Source organism: Brassica napus, chromosome A6 (assembly GCF_020379485.1).
Source record: "Brassica napus cultivar Da-Ae chromosome A6, Da-Ae, whole genome shotgun sequence".
NCBI lineage: Eukaryota > Viridiplantae > Streptophyta > Magnoliopsida > Brassicales > Brassicaceae > Brassica > Brassica napus.
Window position 1 is genome coordinate 27511249 of NC_063439.1, and position 12636 is coordinate 27523884.

The 12636-nt window shown below is 33.8% G+C and overlaps 2 protein-coding genes across 3 annotated transcripts; both read left to right on the plus strand.

Moving 5' to 3' along the window:
• The first annotated feature begins 2699 nt into the window (after nt 1-2699).
• LOC106378844 (protein MALE DISCOVERER 1) lies at nt 2700-6416 on the plus strand. Of its 2 annotated transcripts, XM_048781417.1 has the most exons (13): nt 2721-3115; nt 3187-3319; nt 3399-3470; nt 3550-3693; nt 3778-3927; nt 4011-4085; nt 4197-4246; nt 4314-4745; nt 4822-5012; nt 5090-5222; nt 5315-5469; nt 5569-5760; nt 5843-6416. In XM_048781417.1, exons 1-13 carry the CDS (start codon nt 3016-3018, stop codon nt 6098-6100), a joined length of 2085 nt encoding a protein of 694 aa, XP_048637374.1. In that variant the 5' UTR covers nt 2721-3015; the 3' UTR covers nt 6101-6416. The 2 variants fall into 2 exon arrangements, with proteins under 2 accessions (XP_048637375.1, XP_048637374.1); XM_048781418.1 differs by lacking the exon at nt 4011-4085 and having other exon boundaries at nt 2700-3115.
• A 4449-nt stretch (nt 6417-10865) lies between these two features.
• On the plus strand, nt 10866-12297 carry LOC106382448 (protein DELAY OF GERMINATION 1-like). The gene is made up of 2 exons (XM_013822469.3): nt 10866-11344; nt 11646-12297. Exons 1-2 carry the CDS (start codon nt 10939-10941, stop codon nt 12080-12082), a joined length of 843 nt encoding a protein of 280 aa, XP_013677923.2. The 5' UTR covers nt 10866-10938; the 3' UTR covers nt 12083-12297.
• Nucleotides 12298-12636: the final 339 nt, after the last annotated feature.

A 12636-nucleotide genomic window follows, 5' to 3' on the forward strand; every position in this document is an offset into this window, starting at 1 on the left:
TCATTTGAAAGAATTGCCTTCTATATTTTGTTAATTTGGCTTTTTTCATTTCTGTTTTTTTTTCATTATGTTCTGCCCTATCCTCGTTTGGTGTGTGTTTTGTTTGATCGGTGGTCCGTAGGAATCGCTGACACATGCTCAATTACCAACGAGCCACTTGCAGCCATCACTTGCTTTTCCATCTGAAATTTCCATTAATATCAAAAATTTGAAGAACCGTTACAAAGGAAAATCAGATCATAAAACTATCTACAGTCACGTTCCATTTCAAACACACCCGAAAGCCACCTTGGTTGCCCCAGCGCAACATACGATTGAAACCTATTCTGATTCACAACACTCTGAGCTATTAGTCGCCCTCCCCTATTAGCTGCCGGGAGTTCTAACATAACCTTGCACTCCAAAAAATTCACGAACAGCATCATAATCTCTTTCACTTTAAAATTGAAGGAAGGCCAAGCTTTTGGTCTATTTATTGCATTAACCAAGACTCTTCCTTCAAACGCAAAGTGAACCTTGAGGATCCTATGTTGTAATCTTACAACTTATATTTGGAAAACTATAATATATATTTTAATTTAGGTAGAAAATAAAAATATTTTTAAAAATGATCACTTGTGAGTTTTTTTTTACTAAAAAATAAAGTAAATAAAAGTGTTAGTTTATATTTGGAATAACACTGCTCACATTTTAATCATTAGTGTAATATATAATGTACGATTGAAAACATTTTTAATTTACTCAATAAATATAGTGTTTAAAGAGAAAAGTAGAATACCATCATCATACATGTTTTTGATAGACATATTACCTTTTATGAGTAAGGATGGACGTTCCTCAATATCTAAGAAAATTATCACGTAAAATATACATAAATTTTCTATGAATTTATATTCATTAAATTATATATCAATAAATTTTATCATTTAAACTGAACCACAATAAAATAGACAAAATTTGATAAAATCATATAACAAAAATAATTTTTCACTTAAATGTATACTGTTATTAGTATCATTAATTAATAGTTATATAAACTTATGCACATAAAATTAGTACATAATATACTAAAAAAAATTAGTACATGATATATACTAAATATAATTCTAGTGTTGTTCTTTATTAATAATTAAAGTGCGTTAATTCTATTTTTATTAACTATCATATCAAATAAACAATTTTGTTCTATATGAATTTTGAATTTGTGGAAAAATTAAACGTGATAATCTTTTGTTTATAAACTATTTTATTGGGCTAAGAGTTACAAGCCTCTCTTAGGTCATCTGCAACGGTAAAAAAGTCTTCCAAATTTCTGAAAACATACTTTAGCATGTAAATTATAATTTTTACTTAAATGATGACACCTAGGTCAAATGTTTCTTTATCATTTAAGAAGAGCTTATTGTTCGTTTCTCTCTTCCTTTTTACTTAAATGGTAACTATTATTTATTAATTTATTGTAAGAAACTTGATCAGAGACTTTAAGATGTGCATGCCCTTAAACCCCCAAGTCCCAACTAATAATTGATCTGACGAAATTCTGGTTAATTCTTAATCAAGCCCAACAAATCCCAACAATTCTTACCAAGAGGAAAAGGCCAAACAGATGAAACATCAAATTCAGTAAGTCACTCTTGGCGATTCCAACTAGTAGCACCAGTATTTAATATTTTAATTATCCAATTAAACCGTAAATTACTCTATCGAGAAAATAACTAAGGTTGATTAATAAAATAAGAATTAATCCAAAAAGGTAGTGGCTGGCATGTACTACTGTTAAGTATCATTCACGTAACTGCGTTCACTATATATGCCAGGTCACTAAACTTCTAACCGTTGGTCACTACATTAAGGAGTAATCCAACGGTGCCAATTAATTGACTTCCTGAATCCTGTGAGCCTCTGGCACGTTGTCCCAAGTCAACGTTTGATTAAATGAAAATAAAATAGTTCCAAAATGTATAATTTTGAAGATAATGGGACCGCCATATATATGTTTACTTGATCAACCGTAATAGATCTTTGTTAATTATCTAGTAATCTTTCCCGCCATATATATGTTTACTTGATCAACGGGGAGGAACAAACGCAAAAATGAATGATTTTCTAATGGAAACATGATGTCAATAATTGTATTTATGAGTAGACACATTTTTATAATTATGAAAAACCTAAAGCAAGTTAATAGGACTTACTCATTAAAGGAAAATTTCAAGAAGAAAAAAAAAACAGAGGCAGTTTTGTGGGGGAAAATTGTTAAAAAAGAAATAGAAAATAGGAAAAAAAAGATTTCAAAGAGAGAGAAGAAGAGAAAGGAAAGGGGGGAGGAAGAAGAGAGAGAACCCACCACCCTTTGGCCCTGGAGAGACCAAAGATGGTCGAAGAGAGAAAACTCTGAGATCATCATCATCATCCTGCAAAAACGAGGGCAAGTTCAAGAACAAACAATACAATATAATTCAATATCTATTAAATTAAATTCTACCTTTTTTAGTTTTTTTAAGAATAATTTTCGCTTTGTGGGGATAATTTTTAGTTGTTGATTTCTCAAACCCTAGCATTTCTTGGTTAAGAAATTTCTTCTTTAAGGTAAATTTGTTTTCTGATAATTTGTTTGGTTTTGTGTACGTAATATTCTGTAATGTTTGGAACTTTTTGTGGGTTCCATGTTCTCTTCACATTGCTTCCTCAAGAGGGTTATTCTTATTCCTTTTCTAAAAATAATTATTGTTGCATACTTTTTGTTCAAATTTTATTTATGTTTCTTGTTGGCTTTTTTCCAGGTATTAAAAAGATTGAAGAGAAGAAGAGAATTTCACGAGTTTTTAATTTTTATTGAAATAAACACTTCTTTGATGATTAGGGTTTCGTGCAAACAATGAGAGACCCTCATTATTCAATCATCAACCTCGTCGTTCTCCTCTTCCCGAGGATTCTGTAAAGTTTGGAATATTTTTATTATTCCTTTATTTGTTCATTAGGAAAAAAAAGTCTGGCTATTTTGTATAAGCTAAAATGGGTTGTCGATGGAATCCTATTGGATTTCAATTCTCTTGCTTCATGTTCTTGATCATTACCCTTCAGTCTCGTTCCTCGTTATCCCTCAACTCCGAAGGTAATTCTCAATATATTAACAATTTTGTCTTCTTTTTGAATTTTTGTTGAAGGGTTTTTCAAATGTTGTAGGATTTGTGCTGTTGAAATTCCTGGAAAGAGTGGACTCTGATCCTCATGGAACTCTTGCGAATTGGAATGTTTCTGATGATCATATGTGTTCTTGGTTTGGTGTAACGTGTGTCGACAATAAAGTCCAGATGGTGTAAGTTCCTGTTTTCTTATATTATGTCTTTGTGATTCTTATCGCAATTTCTGATGAATATTTTGGTTTTGTTATGTAGGAATCTTAGTGGATGCTCTTTGGGAGGAACTTTAGCTCCTGAGCTTAGTCAATTAAGTGAATTAACATCTCTGTAAGGGGTTTTTAAGTTACCTTTTTGCTCTGTTTCCTGAAAGAATATGAGAAAAAGAAGCTAATTCTTTTTTTTATAGAGTACTATCCAAGAACAATCTCTTTGGTGACATTCCAAATGAATTTGGGACTTTTCCAAAACTGAAGTTGTTGGATTTACGGGATAATAAGCTAAGCGGAGTAGTTCCACCTGAGCTAAACAAAATGTTGACACCAGAGAACTTGTGAGTTAAAGATTTATCAAGCCAAATCAATGTGTCATGACAAAATAAAATAACGTTGGCTTTTTTTTTTGGTGGATTCATCAGGTTGCTTTCTGGTAACAAATTTGCCGGGTTTATGAAGATAAAGTTCCTGAGACTTCAATCGCTATATCAAGTCCAGTTAAACAAGCATAAAGAGCTGTCTTCTGCTTCCAATGCTGTCTTCGGCTGCGTCAATAGAAAACTTGGATACTGGTAATCACCTTTTTTGCATTAGATATGTTAAGATGGTGAAATATTTGAACAATGTTCTTACATTTTTTTATCCATTTTAAAAGTGTTTCAAGGAGAAGATTGTTAAGACTAAACAAAGCACAAGCTTTCGTATTGCGGATTAAAGCAACTTCAAGAATGTAGATAAAAGTTTTTTTTTTCATTTTTTTTCAAAATATAAATTCATTTTGGTTACATTTTGTATTTTTTTATCATTAGTGTTACTGATTTCTATGTTTATGTCTCTTCAGGCTTCAAAGGGAACCTCAAGGGGAGAACTATGACATGAATTATCCCCCAAGTAAGCGCATTAAAAAAAACGGTTGAAACTTGAAACGTATACAAACTAACAGTGTTCCTTTTTGTAGGTTCTTTACAGAATGAAAGTAGTGTCCTCAGGAGGCGTGAGTTACTAGAGGGAACAAGTAATTTAGCAGCTATGCCTGCACCAGATGCTCCTAGTCCTTCTCCTGACACTATAACCATAGTGTTTCCTCGAAGCAGCGGGTCTTTTCCCGCGTTAACCACTGCAAAGAAGAGGATACCTCCATTGATCCCTCCTTCTCTTCCTCCAACAGCTGAGTACAACAACAATACAAGCTCTGACCCTCCAAGGCAATTTGAAGAAGAAACAAAAGGGTCTACTGCTGTTTGGTTGTATGTTGTTATCGGCGTTGCTGCTTTTGTAGCGGTGCTGATAGTAATAGGGGTTATATTCTTCTGCCGGAAAAGAGCTGTCAAGAGTATAGGTCCATGGAAAACTGGTTTAAGTGGACAGTTGCAGAAAGCTTTTGTTACTGGTAAGAAAAATGGTCTTAAATTCTTTTTATTTGGTTCTGTTTTCGGTTTGACATAATGTGAGAAATGTTTTTTCAGGTGTACCGAAGCTAAACCGGTCTGAACTAGAAACAGCTTGTGAAGATTTCAGTAATATTATTGAAGCATTTGATGGGTACACTGTCTATAAAGGAACATTGTCAAGTGGTGTTGAGATTGCTGTTGCTTCAACCGCTGTTTTGGAAACTAGAGAATGGACAAGAGCTATGGAAATGACTTACCGCAGAAAGGTAACTCTAAATATTCATTTCTTTCGCATTTTTTTCGAGAATATTGAATTGACTTTTTGGAGAGCTCAAATTTTCAGATTGATACAATGTCAAGAGTCAACCACAAGAACTTTGTGAATCTAATTGGATACTGTGAAGAAGCTGAACCATTTAATAGGATGATGGTTTTTGAATATGCTCCAAATGGAACTCTTTTCGAACATTTGCACGGTAATAAACATCTTAGTTTGTCTTCATATCAAGATTACTTTAATTTTTATTATTATCTTAAACCTCTATATCTTCATTGTCATCTTGTTCAGACAAGGAAATGGAGCATCTTGATTGGAGCGCGAGGATGAGGATAATAATGGGAACTGCTTATTGTCTGCAATATATGCACGAGCTTAATCCGCCGATCGCGCATTCTAAATTAGTCTCATCAAGAATCTACTTAACCGATGATTACGCAGCCAAGGTTACTTGCTCTACAAGAAAACTGCATTGATGATTTTCGTTTTCTTGCGTGACAGGAAAACTATTTCAATGGTGACCTAATAAAGACTTTTTTTTGCAGGTCGGAGAGGTTGCTTTCAGCTCACAAACAGGGCTAAAATCGAGAAAACCGATGAGTGGTGATTTAGATCAATCTTCATTGCCATTACCAGCTGAACCAGAGACTAATGTCTATAGCTTTGGAGTATTAATGCTTGAGATTATATCCGGAAGGCTCTCCGAATCAGATGAAGAAGGATCAATTCTGAAATGGGTAAAACTAAAATTCAAAATAAAATCCATTTTCTGAAATTTACATTACTAATGTAACCACTTTTTTTTATGTTTTCTCATAGGCATCAAAGTATCTGGAGAGTGATCATTTGAAAGATATGATTGATCCTACATTAACAACGTTTAAAGAAGAGGACCTTGAAGTGATCTGTGATGTGGCAAGGCATTGTCTGAGAAATGACCAAAGTCAACGACCAACGATGAAAGATGTTGTTGAACAACTGAAACAAGTAATCAACATTTCTCCAGAACAAGCTACACCGAGACTCTCTCCTCTTTGGTGGGCAGAACTTGAGATCTTATCCTCTGAAGCTACTTAACCTGTAGAACGATTCTCTCTCCTCTCTCTCTCTCTCTCTGTCTTCGAGTTATGACTCGTGTCAGAGGTTCACGCTCCTTCTCACTCTCAGTCTTCCCGGTGGACGTCGTCGTGCTGAAAAGTTGTTCTTTTATTTAATTCATCGTATTAAATTTGTTTCTTGGTTGGTTTTGATAGTGTATTTGGATCCAGATAATGTAACGATGTGTTTGTAAAATTATATACTATCATACATATACCTATATATTTGTACGTATTTTGTGGTGAAAAGTTGTTTGTAACTATTAACCTCAGCTTTTAAAAACCATTATGTGATATTTTGTCGTTTTTATGCAAAGTCTGTTCATTCTTCCCCCTTTTTTTGTTGCCATTGCAACAAATAGAGGTAATCTGGCAACAAATAGAGGTAATCTTGATTGGTTTGTTCAATAACAATGGAACAGAAGAAGAAGAGCACTAACATATGTTATGTATTTTCTAATATACGAAATTATATAATCAACTTGATCTTTCTTCTTCCGTTTAGAATCAGAATTTCTTATAGGTGTTCTGTTTAGTTTAATTACTGTTCTTCCGCTACTTGTCTTCTTCGTTCTTCTGTAAAAAATTAAAAATTTGGTATAATAAATTTAACATTTTACCAAAAAAAAAAAAAAAAAAAAAAAAAAAAAAACTTGAACGGACGCGACGGATTCGATTGCAAACCGACTTAAACAAAATTATCCAGTTTAAAAGAGTCCTACCTAACTTCGCTCGACCTATCGCTTCCGATGTGTTTTGCTAACCGAAACATAAAATTTTAAGTATCAAAAATCGTTTTCAACTATTAACGGTACTAAATTTACTTTGTTGCTTCGAATATGCATGGGCGTTCGGAAGCTCCGTTCGGTTGATTTGGATTTTCGGTATTATGCTCATAAGTTTCATTCAGGTTTTATTAATTATCGGATCGGGTTCGATTCGGTTATTTTCGGGTTTAATTTGGATTGTAATCAATGTCTGAAAGCCTAAAATATATTTTTTAAACTTGAAAAATTGACAAAAAAAATTTAAAATATATAAATTATTCATAAATCTAATTAAAATTAGTTAAACTATCTAAACTAACTAAAAAGTATTCAAAGTAATAAATAAAACAAACTACATAAATCTTTAGAATACTATAAAATATCTTAATTAACATATATAAAACCATTAACATATTTAACTATCGGATATCTTATGATCCTAGTTCAGATTTCAGTTCGGTTTGGGTTATATCAAAACCTTAAAGTACTGAGTTCATAAACCCCGTTCGGATATTTTGTATAACGGTTTGAATTGGGTTTGTTTTTTTATTCGGGTTTAAATAGATACTTTGGCTTGGGTAAAAACATTGATACCTAGCTTCGAATGTCAAGATTCCTCGTGCCGCCTCCACACTCTGAAGTAGCTGGTTTCCGATAAACTCATCGAATTGATCTGCATTGAAGCTGTTATGTTTTGATTTTTTTAATTAATGTTAAATTTATTCAATAGCGCTTCTTTACATCAAGTGCAACTTTTGTTTAAAGAATTAAAAAATCAAAAACTAACTGTTCTTCTACTCTATACTTGTGCCAAACTAGTATCTTAAGCCACCTTCATATCTCATGTCTCCCACCATCACAATAGAGCTAAAACGGTTTCTAACTCCCTTATCAATGAATTTAACTAGCTGCACTGGTGTAGAATGAGCTTCCCCATGCCTCCTTTTATTTCTTTCTCTCCATATGCTATGGACAGTTGCTTGAAAGATATACATGATAGTAAAGCAAGTCAGCATATCTCCATCTGTTTCAGATATCAGCTCAATAATATCAGGCCAATCATTTGTGTATCGATCTCCTAGAATTGGTCTCAGAAGTTTCTTCCACACCTCCACTGAGAAGGGGCACTTGAAAAAAAGATGATCTCGTGTTTCAATAGGATCTTGACAGAGGGTACAGCTCCCATCAACATTTTCTCCCCATTTAAGCATGCGGTCCCCTGTTGCAAGTCAATTTTTCAGAGCACACCAAGTGTAGAATGTCGAAACCACACTCCTTTGCTCCATTGACACAGTGGTTGTTGATCTCTGAGTAGCATCCAAGTGGTTTTTGTTGAAAACCTCTTTTTGTACTTTTTTCCAATATCTTGTCACATGTTAACATCCTCTGCATTATCCGCATTTGCTCTCCTCTCGTCAATTTCATCCTTAATTCTATCAAAAATTGTTGTTTTGTGCCTTCTTCTTTTGTGAGACATCATAGTTTTTTGAACTGTAGCGTGAGTAGAAAGACCAAGATCAATTACTCCTCGCTCTCCTAAAATATCTGAAAGACAATCCAATGAAGACCAAGTGTCATGCCAAAAAGATGTATTCTTTCTATTTCTAACTTCAATTCGATGAAAACTTCTTGCTAATCTTTTCAGTTTCAATAATTTAATCCACATCCAAGAACCAGATTTTGTTGTTTCACTTACAGACCAGAATGACCCTTTCCTTATGAGATATAATCTTGATCCATTGAAGCTGTTATGTTGCTACAAATATTTTGCACAAAAATATTTCTCTCACTTGGTCATTTTATTTTCCTAAAGAAAACATGATAATATTTACTTGTTTTTTGGTAATATGGCCGATTTTTAATCCTTTCATGTGACACAGAGTCGAACGTTGATGTCATACCCATATCACCGGCTCACTTTGGCAACACCGCTTCTTTTAAGTTAGTATAGTCGTGTTCTCTCATCTTCTCGAGGATATTTTTTTTTTAATAAAAACATCTTCTCGAGGATATGAGGTAGAACCGTAGAAGTTGGTCTCTTATGTGTTATCGGACGTGGTTGGGCAAAATCAGAGCAAATAACGCACGAACCGTTTCGACATGCGGTGAAGAAGAAAAAGGAAAGACCTTTTTCCAAGAAAGAAAAAAAAAACTATACGCGTAAGTGACCAAAAACGTAACTTATGAACATATGATCGTATTATCTGTGACCTGAGCCTACACAGACACAGATAGAAAACGACAAGCGTCACGTACTCTTGTTTTAAGCACACCACACGGAAAAAGAGATACGCATAGCACGTGTCAATATTTTGCATACGTGTTGCTACATATAGAAATAAAACCAATTATATCGCTGAAAATGATTTCTGTTTTTGAGAAAATTGAATATTTTACTTAATCTGTGATTTCCATTATTTTCTTTCGAAAATGTGTTTTTTTTTTTTTCAGAGATTTTTAGATATTACAATTATGAAAAAAATTACAAAGACGATTCGATAACCGACAATACTACTTGCCTTACAATCTACGCCTAACTGCATTATTTGAGACGTCCTATGAAAATCATGCCTGACCGGATTTACTTGCACTATGTTGAGAAACTTCTGTAAACCTTTCGTTCGTAATCGCATAATTGTTGAATAAATCGCTTACTCCGGAAATTGAAACCTAGATTTCCTGTGCAATCTGTAAGAAATTGCATAGTCTGAGATTTGAACCCAGGATCTGGATGTAGAAACCTTTAAACTATAACCACTAGGCTACGGTGCTTCCACCATGTGTTATTTAGAAAATAAATTCCTCCTCTCTCAAGTTTCCATTTTATCATGCCTTGTTCATTTGATGATGCCTTTGAATAATTTTTTTATTATATGTTCTTTTTGGGCATCATAGTAAAGAGTTTCTGACCGATTTTTTTCTGTAGTAAAGACAAATTCTGGTCGTTAAAATTCATACTTCAAGAGTTTTCTTGGAGAAGAGGACTTATTTCCAATATATTCTACACCTCTTTTTATATCTCACGTTCCAAAAAATGAAAATTAAAACAAAATTTCTAATACTGATTAAAAAGTCACATACAAGATAACAATTTAATACGCCTCCAAGCTAGATATTTATATCAGAAACACATTTATGCAATCCGATTTCTTTCTTTTTTGTTGAAAAAAATCCTATCTATTGTCATTATAGTATTTTATAAGAAAATATTATTGCTGTATATTTTACAGATTCTATTTAATATTAAAAAGATATCTCCTCAAACTTTCTTTCTTCTTTGAAGAGGCAAAGTTGCCACTTGGAACATTCGATACAATTCTGAATTTCTGATCCCTGAACTAATTTTTGCATGTTCTCTCCTGGCGTAAGTATTAAATTTAGAATGTAGAAGAATCATAACGTAATTTTATCTGAATATATGTATGAAGCATCTTGATTTTTTATCCGGGTCAATGTAAATTTATATATCCTTGTTTTCGAGTGAATGTGTCGGCTTCCGTTACTTAGATGAAAGGGTTTTCACTTTTCATTTTCCCGATAAGGAAGAAGAATATACAGTCAAATTAATCAAAATAATGGAAATTAGCTATTTTTGGAAGGACAAGTTGCATTCTCTGTTAGTCCTACACGTAATGCATGCAAGTATTGTCTTCCAACTTTCAATACTAATATTCGTTAATCAAATGTGTTTAAGATACTATTTAACCGTAAATATTTACTAGTTTGAATAAATTTATAAAAATTGCATGTCCATTTCTGGTTATATATATAGCTCTGTTTGAACTATATCTTTCTTTTTTTTTCTGTTTGAACTATATCAGTTTTTTTTTAAAGTGGTTTTCTGATTTAAGTCTAAAACAGTTAACCGGATTCGAATTATACCCATTAATATTATTGCTATACAATACGTTTAATCAGAGAAAAATGACACTGTTGCATTATCTTTAAGATTCAATGACTGTATATAAACCCCTCGAGATTGAAACAGAAACACACAAATACCTCTAAAACGGTAACATATAATATCATTACTTATACTACAAAAAAAAAGATGGAGGACAAAGGGAAAAACATCGAACAAGCTCAACAAAGTTGTTACCTAGGGTGGATGAGTTTACAATCCCAACGTGTCCTTGACCTTAAACAAGCCTTAGCTCAACGACGATCTCACGAAGGCACAGCCGACGCTGCCGCGGATGATAAGAAACTCCGTGAATTAACACAAAAGATCATTGGAGACTTCAAAGATTACGCCCGAAAAAGAGCCGATCTTTCACACCGATGTAGCTCGAGCTATTATGCGCCGTCGTGGAACACTCCTTTGGAGAACGCTCTCATTTGGATGGGTGGCTGCAGACCATCTTCTTTCTTTAGGCTTGTTTATGCTCTGTGTGGGTCCCAAACTGAGATCCGTGTGACTCAGTTTCTCCGCAACATCGATGGTTACGATGCTTCAGGTAACTTAAGGGTTTGGACATTATCAGTTATTTGGAATTTTACTTCTTATTTTCACTTAGTTTGGTCAGCTCCGGTTCCAACATCCGAATAAAACATTCTTCTTGGTTCCAAAATTAAAAGTTATTATACATACATTTTATTGCTTTTAAACTGTCAATATTTTATTAAAATTAATTTAACACTGTTTATGGTCTTTTGGATCTGGCCGGTCCTTGTTTAGTTTGGTTTCAATTTAAAAATTTTGTTTTTGGTTTAAGAATTTTTAGGTCTAGTTTAGTACAATTCGGTTTGATTCAACAGGTAGTGGTGGCGCATCGCTCAGCGATCTAACGGCGGAGCAGCTGGCGAAGATCAACGTCTTGCATGTGAAGATCATAGACGAAGAAGAGAAGATGACCAAGAAAGTCTCCAGTCTGCAGGAAGACGCGGCTGATATTCCTATCTCCACCGTGGCTTACGCGGAGGAGCACGTTGGAGAGCCTAACTTGGCGGTAGATCAAGCTCTCGACAAGCAAGAAGAAGCTATGGCCACTTTATTAGCCGAGGCCAATAATCTGAGGGTATATACTTTGAGTAAGATCATAGAGGTTCTGGCGCCGATGCAAGCCGCGGATTTTTTGCTGGCCGGGAAAAAACTTCATCTTTCAATGCATGCGTGGGGAGCGCTAAGGGATCGCCGCCGTCGTGAATGTATAATAGACGCCGCAGATGATGCCGGAGGGAAGGAGGGGAAGTAGTCGTTATAAAAGTAGAGATGATATAATACTATAGGTACGTGTCAGCTATGAAATTGCATGATAACAAGATTTATAGCTTTACGATATAGGTACGTGTCCTTATATATATGTCAATTTTATTTTCCCCAGTGTGTAATGCGTTTCGATTTATTTTATAATTACAAATACTCTATATTTTATAGTTTATGATTTTGTTATAAAATAGATGTATCTTGTTAGATGATTATACTTATAAATATACTATTATCTATATATAAACATTGCTTTGTTACGAAACTGTTATAGTTTTTAAGAATAAATCATTAGTACATTTTGATGTTTTAGAGTACTTTAATAACTGGAATCTTTGTTGACAAAAAAAAACTGTAATCTTTGTTGACAAAAAAAATCTGGAATTTTTTCTTTCTTTATCGAGTCCATCCACGTGGTTTTTTTTTCTCTTCAGAAAGACCGTATACTACTCGATGCATGTACAACTGTGAGTAATGGGAACACAGCGACTACAAATAGTTAGAGAAAATGATTTTGGTGTGTTTACGTGTCAGTAAACATGC

What these genes read in the sequence shown, in the direction of transcription:
- LOC106382448 (XM_013822469.3), top strand. Translation starts at nt 10,939, where the DNA reads ATGGAGGACAAAGGGAAAAACATCGAACAAGCTCAACAAAGTTGTTAC. An exon ending in CGATGGTTACGATGCTTCAG is followed by an intron (nt 11,345 to 11,645) that starts GTAACTTAAGGG and finishes TTGATTCAACAG; the next exon opens with GTAGTGGTGGCGCATCGCTC.
- LOC106378844 (XM_048781417.1), top strand. Translation starts at nt 3,016, where the DNA reads ATGGGTTGTCGATGGAATCCTATTGGATTTCAATTCTCTTGCTTCATG. An exon ending in TTAAGTGAATTAACATCTCT is followed by an intron (nt 3,471 to 3,549) that starts GTAAGGGGTTTT and finishes TTTTTTTTATAG; the next exon opens with AGTACTATCCAAGAACAATC. An exon ending in AAGGATCAATTCTGAAATGG is followed by an intron (nt 5,761 to 5,842) that starts GTAAAACTAAAA and finishes GTTTTCTCATAG; the next exon opens with GCATCAAAGTATCTGGAGAG.